This window comes from Emys orbicularis, chromosome 1 (genome assembly GCF_028017835.1).
Source record: "Emys orbicularis isolate rEmyOrb1 chromosome 1, rEmyOrb1.hap1, whole genome shotgun sequence".
In the NCBI taxonomy this organism is placed as follows: Eukaryota; Metazoa; Chordata; order Testudines; family Emydidae; genus Emys; species Emys orbicularis.
Window position 1 is genome coordinate 130,283,100 of NC_088683.1, and position 21,961 is coordinate 130,305,060.

The 21,961-nt window shown below is 39.9% G+C and overlaps 1 protein-coding gene across 1 annotated transcript in view; it reads right to left on the reverse strand.

Annotated features, from left to right (window-relative positions):
- The window catches only part of SCUBE1 (signal peptide, CUB domain and EGF like domain containing 1), a 314,156-nt gene that overhangs the window by 230,478 nt on the left and 61,717 nt on the right, over positions 1 to 21,961 (reverse strand). Inside the window, exon 4 of the mRNA XM_065410229.1 lies at positions 1,075 to 1,209. Within this exon, the coding sequence (XP_065266301.1) occupies positions 1,075 to 1,209 (135 nt within the window). The remainder of the gene's footprint in view (positions 1 to 1,074; positions 1,210 to 21,961) is intronic.

Below are 21,961 nucleotides of genomic sequence, written 5' to 3' on the forward strand. Positions count from 1 at the left end.
TAATTGCAGGTTCTCCTCAAAATCAAAGTGCTTTGGTTGCTTTAAACTTGACAATCATTTTAAAATACAGAGAAACTGAATCATTTTCTGGATTGTACATATTTTTAAAATCAAAAATATTATTTATCTCTGCAATTCTAAGTGAACAAGCACACTGTGAGAAATATATTTAGAGTTATAAGAAAGCTCCTCCTGTTAAACTTGGTTTTCTGTTAATATAGTGACTAAATTCACATCCTACACTCAGTAGGAACCTCTGGTTAATTACAGTGACTTAAAATAATTCAGAGACTGTTTGTATGGCAAGTGGAAATTTAGAGTGGTCATTTTGTTGACCAGACTCATCTTGCTGCTTTAAGGCTCACCATCACCTTTTTTACTAGAATATATTCCCACTACTCTTAGGGTCACCAGAAGTCTGAACGATCACATCAAGAATCCACTTAATTGCAAAGATGTATAGTTCTGTTGCTCTCTTTTTCCCTTTTGCACCCAAGCTTGTCTTCTGTGTCTGAAATTTACAGGAGAAAGAGAGGAACTTGCTCCAACAAAAATCATCACTAGATTATGACCACAGCTGTATGGAAAATCCTTGATTTTACAGATACTGGCTATCAGCAATCAAAAACTCAAGCAAATTCAGTGGGCTTCTGGCAAAAGAAGAGTGTGTATAATTTCCCAAATAAATTGGCCATTTGTTTCAATGTAAATTTTGGTACCACAATGCCTAGGGTAGAGGGTTGCCATTTTAAATGACTTCTGTGTTCTAATGATCAGTAGTTTTATATTCCAGGTATTACTATTTCATATCAAAATCTTTTTTCCCTGCCTTACTAATGAATATGCTGCCAGTTTAGATGGCTGCATAATAAATCAGTCAAGATCCTACCAAAAAAACCCACCAACCCATTAACAGACATATCTCACAGAAATCTATGGATACAATACACTATCCAACTTCTATAGCACAATGATTTTCAGAGATCTGAGGAGAGAAATATAAAGAACATAGTTTCTGAATATTTTATCAACATGGTTACTCCACTGAACATTTCTCCAAGACTGAGCACTTACCATTGGAGCGGTGAATACAGGTGTGCTGGTTATCACTCAGGAAAAAGCCCTCCTTGCACTGACACTCATAGCTGCCCATTGTGTTCACACAAATCTGTTGGCATCCTCCATTGTTATCCAGACACTCATCAACGTCTAGGGGAAAAATGAGAATGTAATATCTACACGCAGACTGTATGTTTAAAATAGCAAGCATCAACCAAAAGGCACTCTGTAAATCAATCTAATGCAATTTACATGGGCACTATTACAGTTAATCCAAATTAATCCATTTAATTCTTTTTCTCACTTCACAGGTTTAAAGTTAACATTAAAAGAACTATGGGGGAGGGGAGGGGGCATCCAGCTTAAGCCACTATGCATTCTGAGTCGCAAATTGATTTCCAAAGCACAATGACTGTTAACATTCTAAAGAGCTGTGACCCCATCTGCCAAAAGTGGTGTTGTGCTCTGTCATTCCCTATCCACTTGGAAAGACATACTTCGGGCCTACAGTAATTTCTATCGGGGTAGCAGGCAAACACAAAGGGCATTATTGGGTGAAAAGAGTCTTTATAGAGTTCTGGTCTTGAACAGAACAGCATGCTTCAATTACTGAAGTCATAACCCCCTACTTTGTCCATTTGTTTAATGTTGTTTAATGAAAGAAAGACTTCTTAAATCTAAATGTTCCATGTCTGTATTGTCATTTTAATAGGCAAATATATAAACCCACAAAGGCAGCATTAGCTACTGGCTGTTTTGAGGGTCCCCTCTCCCCTCCTCTGCCACCCCCTCCCCCACCATTACCTCCCTTTGGCATTAAAATTGTTATACTGTTCTGTTTAACGGAGACGTATGTTTTACCATTAGGAGAACACTGACACTAAACGATATACTCAGTGTATATGACCTGTATTCAACCTTGCAAGCAGTCTCATCTTTTGCTCATAAAAGATTGCAGAATATCTCTGTTCCCAGTTAACTCTTTGGACAATGGAGTCTCTGCCACCCAAGAAACTCACAATTTGTTCTTTTTGTGAGGCATTGCAAACAAACAACCAGTTATTTCACAGGAAGTGCCAACATTTCAGAAAGGGACAAAAACTATAAATGCCTCAGCAGGGTTGGCATAGCTACTGCAGTAATTATTTCTTCAGGAAAGCCAATGGAATGAAATTACCAGACATGTTGCTTAGGCAGGTATACTGCATCCAGGAGATTTGAAATGCTAGAGAAACCTGATTGGTAATTAACACTGCAATGCAGGGCTGGTTCAGCCATCCCTACTGAGCCTGACGACCGGGGGATCCACCTATGTGAGTGTGATGTGTACTGCTCAAGCTCCAGCACTATAAAGGATGGTAAATGCAGGCACAGAGCAGTGTAATGGGGATAACAAGCTCTAGAGAGTAAGAATGTCTCCTCCTTTATCCTGGACCAGGATGGGAACATGCAGCAAGTTTCCCTTTTACCAGGAAACTGTGAGGCACTATTCCCTCAAGTTCCCCCCACAAACACCGCTTGCCCCTCACCATTGTCAACAAGTTATCACTTCCTCTTGTCCCTTTGGGAGACTGAACCCCTTTAGCAGACACATCAGAGCCATTTGAGGAGCATATTAGGAGAGACCATCTGAGCCATTGGAGCTGGGAGGGGAAGGAGCAGTCACACGACTTTGCAAGAGGCTGCATGTGTGAGTGAATCGGCCTTGCGGCAATAGTAATGTTAATATTGACACAAATAGCCCTAATTCAGTCTTCAGTGTTTGGACTAAATTACTTCAAAATTATACATTGGATTGTAGACTCGTCTCTTTAGAAGATTAGCTTAATGCTAACTGGAGAAAAAAATCTCACTTGATCCATACACAAAAACACAATTTAGCAGCAAAGTGAGACCTTTTCCAAGTGTTGCTGTCTATATTTTCACAAAACAGCTTGAACAATTGCCTTTCCATTCTGATGAATAATTTGAAACCAATGCAATAATTTATCAACATGTTTTTCTGCTTTTGACAGTAAAATCTGATGATTTACCACTTCTGTAATGAGACTGCCCCATTTACCACCAACCCCTACCCTTTGTATCTTAGAGTTAACATTAACACAGTTCAGACTCTGAAAACAACTGGAGAAATTTCTAATAGCAAAATGTTGTCAGTTACTTGCACCAAAATGATTAAAAAATAAAGACAAAGGAGAAGATTTGACTGAAAGGGAGCAACTCGGCTCTAGAACATGCTTACTCCCATACTGTAGAAACCCCCCCAGCAAACTCTGAGAGTCTGATTGCCTTGTACACTGTATAGCATTGGTTTGTCTCTCTATTTCGGCCTTAGCCCTACCATGGGACCGGCTTGATTAGAGCTCATTGCATGACTGGGCCTTAGAGGACAATAACCATATCTCCTATTATCTACAGTGTCAAACACAGTCTTAGTTGGAGCTGTCTAATAACGTTCATCAAATAATTTAGTTGCTATGTGAAAGGGGTCACCAGTACAAAAGTTTGAGAACCACTGAATTAGACCTTGTGCATGGTTTGGATTGTGGGATGAGGTGGAGGAGCATGTGTGTGTGTCTGGTCATTACAGCTGATGGAGTATTTTTTAGTAAAACCAACAAACATGCTTTTGGCTTTTCAATTAATGTATCTGCTAAACCTGTCAAAGCAGCCCACCTGTATTGCAACCATGGCTAATTCAGAGTAGTTACCACATGAAGATGGCACACCTGTTTCAGCCAGTGTCCCCAAGGGCCTCGCTTTGAAAAATAATTCTGATCAACCATACTTTTTCAACACACTCCAGGGAAAAAGCCAACAACCAAAGGACACCTCTAAAGTCAATCCCATCTGAGAGACCAAACCCACAAGCTTGCAGTGGAAAGAAATGGAAACAAACTAGGCAGACTGATTGTCAAGGGATGCACATCCACTCCCACCCCATTCTTTTTCCTGGAGAATCTCTTCTCTGCCTTCTTTTTGTGTTTCTGCCTTATGGCAACATTATCATAAGTGTTTAAGTGACACAAGAGTCAAAGTCTCATTTTCAAAAGTGAGTAAGTCCCATTGAGTTTCAGTGAGAGTTAAGCTCCTAAGTAACTTTTGAAAATGGGATGCCTAAGTCACTGAGGAACTTTTGAAAATTTTACTCTAAAACTTTTTCTTTAAAACTTTTGGAAGTGGTCTCTCAGAATGCTGCTTTTGCCACTGTAGCACTGTGCGGCAGAGAGGTGGATTGCTGGTAGCAGTAGTGCAGGACTTCGAGATAGTTTAGCAAAACACAGTTCCAGGGGAGAGGGGCGCCTTTTGGCTTATAAGAGAAATGGGTAGAGATGTTTGAGCCTTAAAGTCAGTACGTTCTGAACCTCTTTAGTCAGGAAGTTGGTCTGCAAATCTCCTGAGAAAAGGCCTTCCTGAGGTGGAAATACTGCGTATAGCTACCCTTGTAGTATTTTGATACTTGTATTTCTGCTATAAACTGGGAAGGGTAAAAGTGCACAAAATGTAACAGATAAAAATATATGTACATATGGAACTCCTTAAAATTTAAAAAATGACTCAGATTCATGCCTGTTATTTCATCTGAATCAAAGTTTTCCATCCCTAGAACTTAACCTGATTATAATTTAGCAGTGGGGCTACTTATATATAGCAGTGCTTTCCTCTTTCCACCTCCCTGTTCCACTCCTCAAGAGTGCACCAATTTGTTGTGCAGTAGGCGTCCTGGAAGATCTGATTTCAAGATGTCATTGGAGGCACCAAGATTAAATCTGGAAGTGGCTGTGGGAGTTGAGCAAATGGCATTAGGTTAGATGTCTTAGACAGCAGGTCCTGCTGAAATGCTCATACAACAGGTGACAAGTTTGTCAAGGTAAGAGAGTGATGGATCACACCAGCTGATGTGGTTGTGAAAGAGCAAGAGGTTTGTAAGTAAAATCATTGCTAGCCACATTTATTGGACCACCTTTAGATAACGGAAAGGTAGGTATTAGGAGCATGAATGAATGAGAAAAGGACATATCTGATTGTGAATGTGCAATAAGCATATCTTCAGGGTGAGAGGGAGTAGATCTCGCAGAGATTTTAAGAGCATGGCCAAAATTTTCAAACATATGTACATAAAGCTAGACACCTGAAAAATCTGGCCTCTGGACTAAAAAAGGGAATGTGACAAAAGTGGAGAAGAAACATTGCATGAAAAGGAGAATGAAAACCAATGAGCTCAGCATTTAGACACCACAGTGATAGAAACTTTACACAAAGCATAGATCAGATCAACAGATAACATGCATCTTCAGAAGGTGGGAAAAAAGCGACAGCTGTGAATGCTTACTAAAATATCCCTTTAAAAACAGAAAGTATGAAAATTGTGATACCCTGCAAAAGCCAAACAAGTTTTGCAGAAAAAGGGAGAAATAAGAAACACTGATAATTGCATCAGCTGGCAACTATCTGGTTATTCCATCTTTCATGGATCCTTCTAATTAGAAATAATTATTCTCAACATCAATTTACCTGCAATGGCTCTATGTGGGAACCTGTTTTTCATTTCTTTTTTTCAGTTTCTTTTAATGCTTTTCCTCTTCTTTTGGTGTGTGGAGGCAATTAGATTTAGCTGAAAAGTTTGTCTACATAACACAAATTCTTTAGAAAAGAAAAATGCATTTACCCCTTCAAGGGTTTCTTTTATCTTAAAAGTGAAAACACATCTCTAAGATGGAGAATAAATTGCACAAATTATCAATTAACTGTATAGACTGTACATTCTTTGGAGCTATCTTTTTATTATGAAGGTGTACAGCCTCTAGCTCAATGGGAGCTTGATCCCATAATGTGTCAAACAGTATCCCATCTCCTATAAATAGTGTCATTTATTGAGCTTTAATTGTTGGTCTGCTCCACAGTCACTGATGTAACGTAATTGGGTTTTCATTTGCTCTCACAGTCTTTGATGGAAGCACTTGAATGTGGGAGCTTAAATTTCGCTTTCTGGGGCTATTTGTACAAATACATTTGGATTTCTCAAATTTCCATTGAAAATAAAACACAGTAAGGCACAAGTGTGGCTGAAGCAGATGCCTTTGAAAAGCAATAACTTGTGGGAAGTTTTTAGTGGTATTTATCCAGTTCTAGTAATAAATCATCATCTCTATTCTAATCAACAAAAAACATCACTTTTGGAGACTATAAATGCAGCCAGACTGTCTGCTCAGCATCCAAGGCTAAGATAACAAACCAGTTTTCCTGAATCGCTCCCAACCTGCTGTGCTAATATTTGGGTTATTCATTATGGTATTTTGTCCTTAAACTGGAACCCCAAGAAAACAATACAATGAAAAAAAAAAGTTTATATCCCCCACACTGATTAAAAAATAAGAATCAAATATCTTTCCACTCTCTGCAAATGTAGCTGAAGCCTGTGTTCTGTCATAACGGAATAATTTCATTCCCTTCAAATAGATAGCTTAATATTAGCTTGCATGATATCTGCCCATTTACTGAACAGAAATAAACTGCCTCAATGCTATTATGCCAACAGAGCACATAGGTCAAGTCTGCTGATGTCATTTGTTTCTTTCTTTCTTTCTCATAAACAATCAGGCACCACAATTTGCCCTTTTAAGACATCAAAACACTTTTCACGGCTTTTAGCATTTCCAAAATAAACACTAGAGCTCACTAAAATGACATTTTACTTGAAGCCTCTATATTCTTGTTAATCATCTCTCCTTTTTATATATGTGTATATATATGTGTATATATATGTATATATATATGTGTATATATATGTGTATATATATGTATATATGTGTATATATATATATACACACACACACACACATATACGTATCCCTTGACAATACTGATTGAACAGAACATAATTCCCTAACAGCTTTTCAAAGTAAGTTAACTGCTCTTTTTGCAAAATATTTTAACATATTTACATGAATGGATGTATTTGGCGCTGCTCCTTTCTACACACGATGTCCTTTACTACTATTTAGTAAAGGCCAATAGTCTCAAACCTGGGTGCCCTTAAATTTAGGTTCCTAAATCTATATTAAAGGCCCACATATATCTAAATAAAAGTAGCATATGCCTGCAGTTCCCATAGATTTCCATGGGATCTGGGGTGCCTAGTGCTTTTGAAAATGAGACTGCTTCTGTTCAGATGCCTAAGCATGGATTTAGTAGCCTAACTTTAGGCCCTAAGGTTTGAAAATATTGGCCAAACAGTAATCTGTAGACTGCGTACGGAATCAGACCAACTCAGGGAAAGCTTGAGGAGGGATCGTGTGAGCTGCCCAGTCTTCATGTCAGGTCATCTTTTGTGATGGTCTTGCCTCCTTGCTATGTCCTTTGGGCAACTGTTACCTCACACATACACAGAAAGCAGTTCCTATACTTCCTCATAGCTTCTGACTGCTTACACCTTTCTTACATCCTCCCCTAAAGCTCGCCCATGCCAGGATCATGAACAATATGGCTATGTATGATTTCTCTGCTGCCAACGTCACTCTGTTCTGTCCATCTATATTCTGTACTTATCTGTCATATCAGGCCTATATTTGACATCAATAAGACTTTGCTTTGAACAAAGTTAAACACAAATCTAAAGGCTTTGACAACAAATCTCTCTGACACAGATTCCCTAACTATAAAGTGGGTATAGCAATACTTTGCTCAATCTTCTTATTTAAAATATTAAAAAACAAATAACCTCTTGCTTCACTGACCTGGCAGAGATTCCTGGTTCCTGACCTTAGGCCAGGAATCTTCTGGCCTCCACTTGCATTTCAGCCTCAGCCCTTAAAGAGGTGTGGGAGGGAGACCTGGGCCCTCCCTCTCCACTGGGTCCCAGCCCAGGGCCCTGTGTGAAGCAACATTGACAGGGTCCTACAGTTTTGGGAGTGATCCTTATAGTCCAAAAGGCCTGTAGTGGCTCTCTTGGAGTAGTGCCCCCTTGTAGACCTTTTGTGGCATCCTGCCCCAGCTTCAGGTCCCTCTGGGCGGGGACGGATATAAGGCTGGAAGGGGTGTAGACCCACAATGCCCTTACAGTCAAATAGTAAAGTTCACTCACTGCTGGGTCATCCCCAGTCTCCTCAACAGTCTCTCTCGGTCAGGGATGCAGTGCTTCTCACCCTGCAGCTCTTCTGGCTGTCAGGGTTGTAGTGGAGCTCCCCTCACATAGAGAGGCCTCTTTGCCAGCCAGCCCTTAACTGAGCCAGACTCTGTCCTTTTCTTCTCCCTCCTGGCCTGGCATTGGCTGCAGGTATGGGAGAATGGGGGACAGGGATAGTTGAGCCCAGATGCTCCTGCTCCTATGAGGTTGCTCTGCTCCATCACAGTGGGGTTTTCAAAAAACCTAATGTTATTAGTGCTCAGCTCCCAGTTCTGCTGTCAGGGTTATAGTACCAAAAAAGTCAGGACGGCCGGGACAGGGCTTAAAAAGGGGAATGTCCCAGCCAAAATGAGACGTATGGTCACCCTAGTTTGGTCAAACTGAATTGAAACATTTTGTTTTGGATCAGTCAGACATTAATCTGTGTTTCCTTGAACTGTCACAAAGCCTGATGGAAGACATAGTTTAGGTGCAAAGTGCCCATTTTCCATTATGGGCCAGATGGGGGCCTCTTCCATAGAAGAGAATGTGGAGATGAGGTACCTGAACTACCATTCCCATGAGGCACCATGGCAGCTCAGGCAAACACAGATTAATGACAAACCAATCTAAAATGAAATTTTTATTCAGTTCAATAAAGTAAAATGGAATATTTCTATCTGTGAATTTTGAAAAAGGTTGATTTCAATCAGAATTTTTTTGGAACTTTTCCACAAAAAAATGTTTATTTTTACTTTTCACCCCATTCAGGATTAAAACAAGTTTCAAAATACCTATCCTCTGGGGGGAAATTATGGAACTCCAATTTTCAACCAGCTCTAGTTATCATATTGGCAAAATGCAGTAGCAATGTCCAATATACCATGGAAAGAGTTCTGAATGTGGAAAAACATTTTTTGGTGACAGAGGTGGAAGAGTCAGTTGCCAGTTGTAGCATAGGATAGTGGAAAGAACCTGTTTATGGATTTCTTCAATTTACAAACTGTTAAGGGATTTTATTCCAAATAATCTATCTAAAATATGGTCTGAAAAATGTGTTTGACTGCTTCCTTAATTTACATGTGTGTCAGATTTAGACACTATAAATACTAAACAAATTATTTATTTCAGGTTTCAACAGAAGGATGATATACTGGAGATCCAGAGGACAAGTATATGCTTTTAAGCAAGTAGGAAAAAGGTATTGACTATTCCCACAGATGAAGCAGCAGCATTGGTAATACCAAGCAGGAAGAGTGATGATGTTAATTGATATTGGGTTATCATAATCTTATAACAGACCAGCTGAATTTAGAAGCAGAGATTCTTAATAACTGGGCAATCCCAGATGCATTGGAGGAATGTGGCTTTCGATGAAAGACATTTGGGATAGCATGGAAACCATTCCAACCAGAGGGGTAGCCGTGTTAGTCTGAATCTGTAAAAAGCAACAGAGGGTCCTGTGGCACATTTAAGACTAACAGAAGTATTGGGAGCATAAGCTTTCATGGGTAAGAACCTCACTTCTTCAGATGAGCACTCTAAGGATTATACTTTAATGTGTTATATGCTCCTCTTCATTTCTGCAAGGGAAAGGGAGCAAAAAAACCCAGACAATATCCTTGCTGGGAAGTGAGAGTGAATGAGTGGGGAATGCTGTCTCCACGATAAACTACCCCGTTCCTGCCAACTTCACAAGCTCCACACCTGGGGAAGTGGTAGCCTAAGAACCCATTTTCTCACTCTGTGCAGGGACAATGCTGCATCCCAACAAAGCAAAGTTACAAAGTTCATGATTCTAAAACACATAGGGGGCCAGATCCTCACCCAGTGTAAATTGTCATAGGTACAATGGAAATATACCGATTTATGCCAGGTGACGATCTAGTCCAGAATTTCCAGCCCCCTACATATCAATAACCTGCATAAGAGATTATTCAGGCTACAGGTTGTGTCTTAAAAATAAAATCAAGACCTTTCAGGGTAAAAGATACTACCTACGTGTTAAGATTTTTTTTTAAATGTAAAATGAGACACAGCATTCATTTTAATTGTGCCCTCTGTTACACAGATATACGCTGCTAGAAATCTTGTAAGAACTCCAACTATGTGGCTTTTCCAGCTATCAAGACTTTAGAAAACATTTAATTCAAAAATGCCTCCATAGGTATAAAACATTTAGATACTAATTATGTGTGTGTTGCATTACAAACTAAATGAACAAGTTTAGCTACCTGTAGCTCTTTCAAAGAGCAGTTGGTGTTGCTATGGTTGATATAATTGAGGGTTTTGTCATCCACTGAGCAGCTAAAAGACACTACAGTAGCATCTGCATCATCCCCTCATGGAAAGTGCTAATGAATTGGGATGAAACCAATATGCTTATATAGAAATTGCTGTAAAACATTTGTAGAAGTTAACAGAGTTATATCTTTCCTACCGGTATCTTGAATCCCATTTGATGAAATTCTATAGCAGGAATATAATTCTTTATTTAATTTTGTAGGATTTAAAAAAAAAAAAACTAATTAAAAGGTAAGCATTTTCTATTATTATTGTAGGAATTTTCCACAAGTGATTGATTGAAAGGTAACAGATTTCAAACCGATAAAATATATTTTTAAAACCAAAACACATAATTAACCTGCAGAACTCATTGCCATGAGATACCACCGAGTCCAACAGTTTAGTAGATTTTAAACAATGGATTATGTGGATCATGAAAACATCCACAGTTACATTAGACAGGATAAAATATTTACAGGGGATATAAACCACGTTTCCTGCATAAGCCAACCTCTAATTGGCAGCGGTTAAGAAGAAACACTCTATGGGCAGGTTATTCCATTATGGGATTTCTTATATCTTCCTCTGAAACATCTGATATTGGTTGTTTTCAGAGACAGAATACTAGACTAGATGAATCACTGTTCTGATCTGGTATTGGCAAATACTATATTCTTATGTCTGATTGGCCACAGCCAGTTGCTGCCACATCACTCCTTGAAGTACCGTCATGAAGATATCATAGAGTAGTGATTTGGTGCGCACATGTTAACTCCAACTTGAGAACTAAAGCTGTGTGAAATTACAGTTGCCATTCACTGGAACCTTCTTACTTTTGGTTCATGTAGACTTGAACCCCTTCAGTTTTTCATTTGAAGTTTTGATTTCAAACTCACTTAAACTGAAACTCGGTCCAACCCCCCAATGTTCATGTGATTTCACATCATAGGAATAAGCTTTACATGCTTTCAACATGCAATCAAATAAATTTGTGAGACTGGGCCTACAGTGACTCAAAATATTCCACTGAAATCAATGGGACTCTTTCCAGTAATTTTAAACCTTTGCACTGTATCACATCTTCCAACTGAGAATCTCAAAGCTTATCACAAACATAAATTAAGACTTGACACTCATAGGTAAGTATCACACCCATTTAACACAGGAGAAAATTGAGTCAGAGAAGATAATGCCTTGACCTTGCAAGGGGTTGCACGCATAAGCACATACTGGATTGGGATCTAAGTGCTTTGATGGATTGGGACCAGAGTGCTTAACCTCTTGCAGGATCAAATGCTAAATGACTTGTGCCCTCAGTCACAAAACAAGCCCCTGGAACAGAGAATTCAGATTATTCGACTCCCTAACCTGTTCTCGAAGCACCAGGCCATTTCTAATTCTATAAATCAATAATGGGATGTGCAGCTCAATGTTGCCTGTCATATTAACACTTTTTATTGCATCTCTGCCTAGTTTCAGAAGCAGTTTCTCACTTACCTCTTCAACATAAATGAGAGACAGAGTTAAACAAAGGAAGTTTTGCAATGCTTCTAAAGAGCATTAAAAAAAAGAGTTGAAATTCCCAGTTGAGTCTAAATATAGCAACACATAGATTTTATCATAGTGAATTAGAAGACTTTTTTCTTAATATAGAGCCAAAATGCTATACACAGTGTCATTAGTTTTCTTTTTCTAGTATTTATCTAACAATGTATTATAGGTACTTTTATATTGCACTAAGTAAATAATAGAAAAGATTTTCAGTCCATATTTATACCATTTCAACCTTGAAAGATTGTACATTTTTTCTTTTGTAAATAATAATGCTTGTGATGACAGTACATTAGGAAAACTTACAAAAATCAATTTAAACACAATTTTTGCAGTATCACAGACATTTTAAAAAATTCACACATATTTAAATAATTTGGTTATTTTATTTTTAAACCTGCTTTAAAAAGGAAGAAAAACAGATGTAGAAGCCTTATTAGATCACTTATCTCCTATATTATATTGTTTTTAATGTATACCACAAAGTCCTGGAGTTTTGGAAAGGCACCCTTTGGTGTGGCATATTTATAAAACTGAAATCTTAATAAATAAATATCCACCTAACATTCTTCAGTGCTTTGTCCATTCTGTTTTAAATGACTCGAGCAAAGCTTTAAATACTTTGCTTAGGAGATTATTACACTGTCTAATCATGATCATTATAAAGACTTTCCCCCCAGTGATATTCAGCCAAAATTTTCCTTAGCTATGACAAAATGAAACGTCTCCTTGGTTCTCACCCCTATTCCCATATCTGGAAAGGCTTATCATATGCTCCCTCAGTTCTCATCTATATAATAAGACTCCAGGAATGTGTGTGTATCACTCTGAAGGCTATTATGTCTGTAGCGTCAGTGTGAAGATATTGAAACAACTACTAGCATGGTTGAGAGCTCTTTTTGCTCAGAATTTCACCAGATTCAATCATCACTGAGATTCACGGTTTGTTACCATCCAATCTCAGCCCTTTTGAGCTTAAGAACGACCTCCCCATACCATGCCACCCTTACTTCACGCTGCTACTGGGGCAGTTGGTATGTGACACTTGATCAGAGGAGGTGGAAGTAACAGGTACATGGGGTAACAAACGGGTAGTTATGCCTCCAGCTGGGGGCAGCTCTGTGCAAAAACTTTGGGGATCATGTACAAACAGCAACATTGGTCACTACAACACAGCACAATGAAACCAGAGCCCACATTTTCAGCTTTTTTACATACATGACTTTATGAATTACACTTGTGTGACAGCATGGGATTTCAGTTACTAGTTTATTTACAGTTATGTATATTCAGTTTCTTTCCAGATTTTCCATATATATCAATCTCTGCAGCCCCTTAATCATTTCTTTGTGTTCTTCTCCAAAGTCCTTCCAATTTTTTGAACCATCATTTTGGTACTGCCAAGTCCAGAAATACATTTATTTCTTTTTTAGATATTACCTGTAGTCTTCCAAATGCCATATTAAAAGGTGTTATCATAATTTTGTCCATATGTTTGTTTTGGTATCATTGAGCTAGAGAATTCCTCCCTTTTAGGGTAATGTTATATCATGTAATTGGATATGTTTCCATTGTGTAATGCATAGTGAGATACTGCCATTTCTTTACATAGAAAGGGTCTGATCCAAAGCCCATTTAATCAGTGGAAAGAACCCAACTGACTTCTGTAGGGTTTGGATTAGGCCCAAAGAGTTTTAGGCCCTGATCTTACAATATGCACCAGTCCTTTATACCTGTACATAGTCCTACTGAAGTCAGTGGGACTCTACATGGGTGCACGAGTCCACTGTGTGCATCAAATTGCAAGAACAGGGCCCTACAAAGAGTGATAGAAACCAAGATTTTGGCCTGGGACCTGCTTAACAAGAGTATTGATTATCATATTTTACTTTTAGTGCTCATCCATTTTAGGACTTGACTAAACAGAGAGTTAGTGAGTGGCAAGCTGGCGTGTAAATCTATAGTGCTCTAACTGCCATGTGGATCCTACTACCACACACTAGATGTTCTGCAGTGTGCGTTGATCTACTGCAATTTGAACTACAGAACTTTTGAAGTTAGTGAGTGTGAGCATGCTCGTTCACTGTAGATGTATGCCCCAGCTTGCTGTGCACTAACTCTTTGTTTAGACAAGCCCTTAGAAAAAAAATATGGTTACATTTTTTACTGCAATTACACTGTAGGATAATTACTAATTACTTTTTGATAATTACTACTAAAACCAGGATGTTAACTAACAGTCTAAATATAAAGATAACAAATACAACACAGTTACTACACTTGGATTCTAAAACTACATGTATTAAATATGAAACCAAAGAGATAAGTATATGGTCATATAGTTAAGCTCTGGTTATGTGAATTAGTGATAATTAGTTATCAGGAAACATAGCTAAAGCATAATTATATCCTAAATACTATGTAACTACAGTGTAATTACAAGTACTGTATTATAAATAAAAATGAATAATAATTTATCAATCCACCCTTGCACACCTTTTCTTCTCCCAATCACCCGTGCCCTCCTTATTTCAGTGGATCCCACAAAAATAGCAGGTGCTCAGGTACTATAGTGATGCAGTTCAAAAGTACTTATATTGACAGAGACACCATTTGTGTTTACATAAAGGCCACTCCAGGTATCCGATTACAACTAACTGGATCAACACATGTACAGTAGAGACATATCCCACCTTAAAGTTTCTCTCTAATTTAATGAGAGCCAAATACACATCAAAGAGTAGAATCTGGCTTCCAAATTACTGGCTCATGCTAACATACTGTAGAACGTATTTGTGAGTGGCAGTGTCAATGTAAGCTACTAACTTAGTTTAATCGACTGCCTCCTCTATGGGAGTATTTAAAAATCAAATCACAGGAATACTTGCAGAAATAAGAGGCAGAAATCAATTTTGCTGACATACAGCTTCTGGGTTCTTTATTTATGATAGGCTGAGATTATTCCTTCCTAGTTGTCATTGACCAAGATTTACTCCATAATTTTTATTACAGTATTTCCTCATACCTAACAACATTTATAATTGAACTGACCCAAACTCACTCTCGTTTTGGTACCTTTTAGGTCTCAGTGGATGAAAAAAACAAGCAGATAGTAAATTAACATGCAAAGAAAGATCTGTCACGTAAACACAGGAGGTTAATTTTGGGTGCCCAAATATTTAAGACGTGCTCAGAAGGAAAGCTTTCATGTAAAGGCTCCTGGGGACTGGCAGAAGGAATGTCTTATGGCAAAAGCTCAGGACTCAGAACCTATCTTCAATGAGCTTTAGATCAATGATCCACTAACTTCAATGGCTTTGGATCAGGCCCCTTAGAATCCGAATTCCTGGCTTTTTCTGTGTGAAACACTGGACAATAATCTAGAGACACTTTTTCAAAAGTGTCCTCTAACTTGGGCTTCCAAGCTTAACTACACTTAGGGCACAAAATTTTAAAGGTGCTGACCACTTACAGCTCCAACTGATGTCCATGGGATTGCAGCTCTGAAAAGTCAGGGGCTCAAGTTGGGCATCCAAACACTCAGGGATACAGAATTAGAGCTCTCTAACTTCTCTGTGTCTCCGTTTCCCACATGGTTTGTAAAAATGGAGATAACAGTTCCTACCATAGGTGCTGACACTGTGGGTGCTCCGGGGCTCAAGCACCAACCAAAAAAAATCCACAGGGCCAGATTAATCTTTTGTGTGCTCTGATGCCTGGACTGTGGCCCCGCCTCCTGCTCCGCCCATGCTCTGCCCAGAGGCCCCGCCCACACTTGGCCTCTTCCCCTTGAGGCCCCACCTGCCACTCTGCCCTGAGTAGGCCCTGCCCCTGCTTGGCCTCTTCCCCGCGAGGCCCTGCCCATGCTCACACTGGGGAGGGGACAGAGAGGCGCACCCACCGGCAAAAACAAACGTCAGCACCTGTGGTTCCCACCCATGGGCTAATGGAGCATGCCTTTAAAAGAGACATCGTTCATAGGCCATAGATCTTTAGCCATGACAATTTCTTTGGACTTGTGGGAAGGTCTTATGCCTCAGGGTGGGCAAACTATGGCCTGCGGGCCACATCCGGCCCACCAGCCATTTTAATACAGACTTCGAGCTCCTGCCGGGGAGTGGGGTCTGGGGCTTGCTCCGCTCTGGTGCTTGAGCCGGGGAGCAGGGTCGGGGGCCACTCCACATGGCTCCCAGAAGCAGCAGCATGTCCCCCTTCTGGCTCCTACGCATAGAGGCAGCCAGGGGCCTCCACTCCACACGCTGCTCCCACCCCAAGCGCTGCCTCCGCAGCTCCCATTGGCTGGGAACTGCACCCAATGGAAGCTGCAGGGGCTGCACCTTTGGATGGGGCAGTGCGCAGGGCTGCCTGGCCGTGCCTCTGCATAGGAGCTGGAGGGGGGACATGCTGCTGCTTCCGGAAACCGCTTGAGGTAAGCGCTTCCCCAAGCCTGCACCCCTGAGCCACCCGCCATGTCCCAACCCCCTGCCCCAGCCCTGATCCCCCTCCCACACTCCAAACCCCTCAGTCCCAGCCTGGAGCACCCTCCTACACCCCAAGCCCCTCATCCCCAGCCTCACCCCAGAGCCCGCATCCCCAGCCGGAGCCCTCACCCCAGCCCATGGCCCCCTCCCACACCCTGAACTCCTCATTTCTGGCCCTACCCCGGAGCCTGCACCCCCAGCCAGAGCCCTCACCCCCTCCTGCACCCCAACCCCAATTTCATGAGCATTCATGACCCGCCATACAAATTTCCATATCCAGATGTGGCCCTCGGGCCAAAAAGTTTGCCCACCCCGTCTTATGCCCTTTGACCAGAGTCATGCTAACCAAGCCTGAGGTACTAAAAATGCCTCTCTTGGACTTGTTTTGTGAACTAGTACTTCTATTAATAGGGGCACAAACTGTTAACAGATGACATGTGCCTGGACTATATAGGCCTCAGACCCCGCAGGGCCACTGTCTGATCACTTTTTGGCCAGGTCAAACCTGAGTGGCACTGTGTCTCTGTTTGCCAGACTGCAATGCAACTCACTCTAATTTGGAGGAGGGTGGGCTTACAGGATAGGGGTTCAAGCTGCTGGTGGGGGAGGGGTCACCTGAGAGGGAAAGAGGAGAGTCAGAGGTGTGTGTGGGCAAATCTATACTCCACCGCGCTTCAAGCGGCACTTTGCAGTCCCTGCTGGACTACCCAAAATAAACTTTTCCAGACAAGCCAAAGACCTGATGTTTGTGAGGATTTGAATGAAGGGACTCCTGGAACTTTCCATGGTTACCACATGGCCAATAGTAAGAAGCGGATAAGGGAGAAAAACCCTAAAACTTAAAAACAGCCATGAGGGCAAGAGGAGGGCAGGAAGGGTAGCAACATCAAAATTAATCCTATAATTATAACACTACATTAAAGGGGAGCTTTGAGGCTTAATTCATTAGTATTTGTACAACACCTAGAGATCCATGGATGGAAGATGTAGTAAAGGGGTTCTCAAACTGGGGGTCATGACCCCCCATGGGGTCACGAGGTTATTATGTGGGGGGTCATGAGCTGTCAGCCTCCACCCCAAACCCCGCTTTGCCTCCAGCATTTATAATGGTGTTAAATATATTAAAAGGTGTTTTTAATTTATAAGGAGGGTCGCACTCAGAGGCTTGCTGTGTGAAAGGAGTCCCCAGTAAAAAAGTTTGAGAATCACTGGACTGTAGTACATGCGGATGACTATTGTTCATTATTAAATTCAGGTATTTAATTTTGTGCATCTGAATACTAAAGGGTTCGGTGCCTTAGATGTGTTTGTCATTGTAATAATTCATTTGAGGCAAAAAACTGAATCAATGGGGACTAGTGACTGTTTTAAACTGATATAACACTATTAAAAGTAAAATTAATTCTCTGAACAAGTAGGAAGTTAGAAATATTTTGTAAAACATGATATGACTAGGAACTGCTACTTCTAATGTTAGGTTTTAAAAACAGGGCTCAAAAGGTGCCTGTAAAATAAACATGCATTCACCTGTTTCCATACAGAGAAACTTTCCATTTGTGTATAAAAATCAGTTACTTGTGCACTTTACTTCAATCTACAATGTGGATTTTTGCTGGTGCACCCATTGCAACTCATTTTGAAAGTCTGGCCTCCTCCTAGACCTCAAACAACTGCCAAACCCTGAAATCCTTACTCATGCAAAATGCTTGCTGTAAAAGAGTAAGGGCTTTAGTCAATAAAAGTGTGTGGTTTTGTATGTGTTTTAATAAAAATGAAGAGTTATTAAAATAAAGCCATTGGGTTTCTAAATCCCTCCTCTGACTGCCAAGGGGTTTCAATCAGATTTGCAACTATGAAAATCTTTAAGAGAATTTATGACTGATAATATCATTAAAGGCATATCTAGTGTATTAGAGGGTGACAGTACCAAATGGTCTCATCCCTACCCGTCAAGTAGGTTTAGCAAACTAGGGGGAGGGCAGCTGGAGGAGGGCCAAATGAATGGCCAATCATTCAGTTTCTCTTAAAAATATTTGTGTTTATGAAATGTACGAAGCTTTCCAAAAGTTGTTTAGTTTCACATTTTAAATGTTCAATGTTTTAACAGGAAAAAAATCTATTTGAACTGTTGGGTAATATAAAGAAAAATAAACATCAGTAATAGAAGCATTCATTTGGAGTTCATGTGAGCAACATATTGCATGCAGCTGTCTGAAGAGAGAGAAGAAAAAATAAAGCTGAATCAAAAGTAAGGCACTGCTCTCTTTAACCACGCCAATGATTATGCAAGCGTAAATCAATTAGTGTTACAACTTGTCGACATTTCGCATCTGGGAGTATATGAAATGATTTCTTATATATTTGCAAGTCCCCTCCTGCTTTAGGTTCAGAGACAGATTCAGCCAACCCCATCCCCAGTTTACACATTCATCCCAAAAGTGCAGGAGAGGCATCAGGTAGGTTTTTGTTTCTAACTGAATTTAAAAAAAAATAAACTATATAGTAACATTTGATAGACATGCCTGGTCTGTTAAATATGTGTATATAGAGATTTCATTCAATTTAATAAAATTACTAGAAATTACATGTGTTGTAATGATGGTCACTCTGTAACATCCTGCTAAAAAGAAAGATCTGATGACTATATTCCGGTGTAGCTAATTGTTGCAACGATTGGTTTGTTTCTGATATTTACATGGCAAGAATTTGTAAACTTGTTAAAATAAACAAACAGTTAAAAAAAAATCAAATGATCAAATGATCCTTGACAGCAAAGGGAGGGCACTGAAGTGCTGAATGTGAAAAGTGCTGAACTGCCATTTTAAAGTTTTATATATATTATCCAATTGAAATTGCAGCATATCATCATCTGGGTTGGAATCAGGCCAGTACATTGGGGCTAGCATTCCAACTTTTACGAAATGGGCCATTAGCTTCTAAATGACCACAAGAAGTTAGGTTCTTGGTTTTATGCCCTGCCCCGAAATGCATTTAGAGAGAGACATGACTTCTTTTGCTCTCCTGTTTCCAACCCTGGTAATAACGTTCGGCAATGTCAATTCACTTCCTGTCCCAAAGTGTTGTGCAGTTAGACTGTGTATTGTTAAAGATGGCTGCAATGCAATAGGGGTGGAAGTAACCCCTGTAAAACCACTAATCCCTTATTGACGTCCAAAGGTTGTTATGAGATTTAATAAAAGTTTACAAAACATTCAAATGAAAGATGCTTTAGGAGTACTATTTTTAACAACAACAACAGGATCATCAAGCTCACACTGTTCACACATCAAGTTCACACTTAGGCTCAAATCCTCAAAGGTGTATCTGGTGTGGAGATCAGGAGGTCACTTAAATAGGGAACTGAGGCATACAAAAATTATTAAAACGTAGAAAATAATACTTCCTTTCCTCACCGGGATGTCATGAGTATAAATCCATTAAGTGTTTGTGAAGTGCTTGGATAGTATAGCAAGTAACACCATACAGAAGACTATAACTAAAATAAATGTATAAATTAACATATTAAAAATAAAAATTATTGTCTATATTATCTTGTGTCTTGTTTGGTGGTGGTGAACAACTGTATGACACCTACTTAAGAAGGCTTATTGCCTAGAGATGTTATAAAGAAAAAACTTCTCTATGAAATATAAACTAATCTTAATGTGTTAAGGTAAATGCAATCTGGAAAACAGAAAGTGTTTTTGTAATAAAGAACACTAACTCCTGTTAAAAAGGGAATGTTACAGATGATAGCTGGGGGTGGAGGCGGCGTCCAGAGAGCTATGAATAACGCGTTTATTGAGCTACGCAAAAGGCAAAATTGATTACTGATACAATTCTGTTTTTACACCAGGAATAAATTTGACTCATGATAATTTCCCCAAATGTGGATTCAGTTTAGTTTGATTTGTACTAAGACAGTAACTTCAATTTTTTTTTGGGGGGGGGGGGGGGGGGAAGACTGATAATGATGTGTTCATAATTCTGTCTCCAGGAGAAGAACAATGCAATTTGGAGGTTTTTAAATGCAACAATCAATCCAAATAATGTTCCTCCATGTATAACCTGTACACATTGTTTTCTTTCCTTATTTTTTCATATTCAGATTAGCGATTGGGAAACAGAAGACTTGGTACAGAGAAACATCAGCTTATCTGTGAGCCACTCTGGCCAAGAAATCTTGCAAAACAAGGCGCTCTCAGTTTCTAGTTTCAAATAGACAAGGCATTCGTCTCCACTTTCTATTCTGAACTGTTGAATAGCTTTGGAATGGTTAGCTGTGGATAGCAGTGAGAATTGCCCTTACCAAGGTTTTTAGTCATTTTCCTGGCTGAATCTCAGGTCTATACCCCATTCTTATCCTCCTTGAACTATGCTGCTTTTAACTATGTTTGTCACATCTTCCTGCTTGGCTATGGTAACTGTCCTCCTCCTGGTGCTTCTCCTCTCTCTGATCATTCCTACTGCATCTGAATAGGTAGGACTTCCTTCTCCACTCTCCATGGTGGTCCCTTTGGGCTCCATCTTTGACCCCCTCCTCTCACTTTACTCCCTTTCTTTAGGTACACACATCCATTCATACAATTTCAACCATCATCTTCATGCTGGTGATTGTCAAATTTGCCTTTTTACTCCTGACTCCTCTTCCTCCATCCAGTCCTGCATCTCAGCCTGAGATCTCCTCCCATGTATCTTGTTGTCAGTTTAACATGGCCAAAACTGAACACCTGAACTTTTCTCTAAAATAGTCTCAGCTCACTGTATTCTCTACAGCACCTTTTTTCTCACTGAAGCCCAAAGCCTAGAAGTCATTTTTGACTCCACAGAAAAAAGCAGAATCCATGTTTAGTGAAGATGAAACATAGAGCTGAGTATCATCTATACAGTGGTGGCAATGCTTCAACCCAGTACATCGCACTGATTCACCAGAGCTTAACTATATGACCATATACTTATCTCTTTGGTTTCATATTTAATACATGTAGTTTTAGAATCCAAGTGTAGTAACTGTGTTGTATTTATGTTATGTTATCTTTATGATGTCTCTCCCAGCAGCCTCAAATTCATGTGGAGCAGGATACATGACCAGATTAAGTAAGCAGTGCCCTATAGTTGAGGGTCCCTGAGGAGATAGGGAAAATGCTCATCACCACTATCTGGAATTTCTCAGATGCAAGATCTGGACTACAATAGCACCACCTCATCCACCCCCAGCAGGGCACCGTAAGTGAGTCAACAAACCTCACTGTCAGTGCCATGAAAGATTGCTGTGAGATATAAAATCAGCACAGACAGCTTCCCAGAAGACCATTACTAGGAGCTGACCATACTTTCTTCCTGCCATTCATACAACACTCCAGTGAGGTAGGTAGATAAATATTATTAACCCAATTTTATAGATTGGAAACCATAGAGCAAAACAGTGACAGAGCCAGGATTAGACTGAAAAGCAAGAAAATCAATCTCTCTCTCTTCC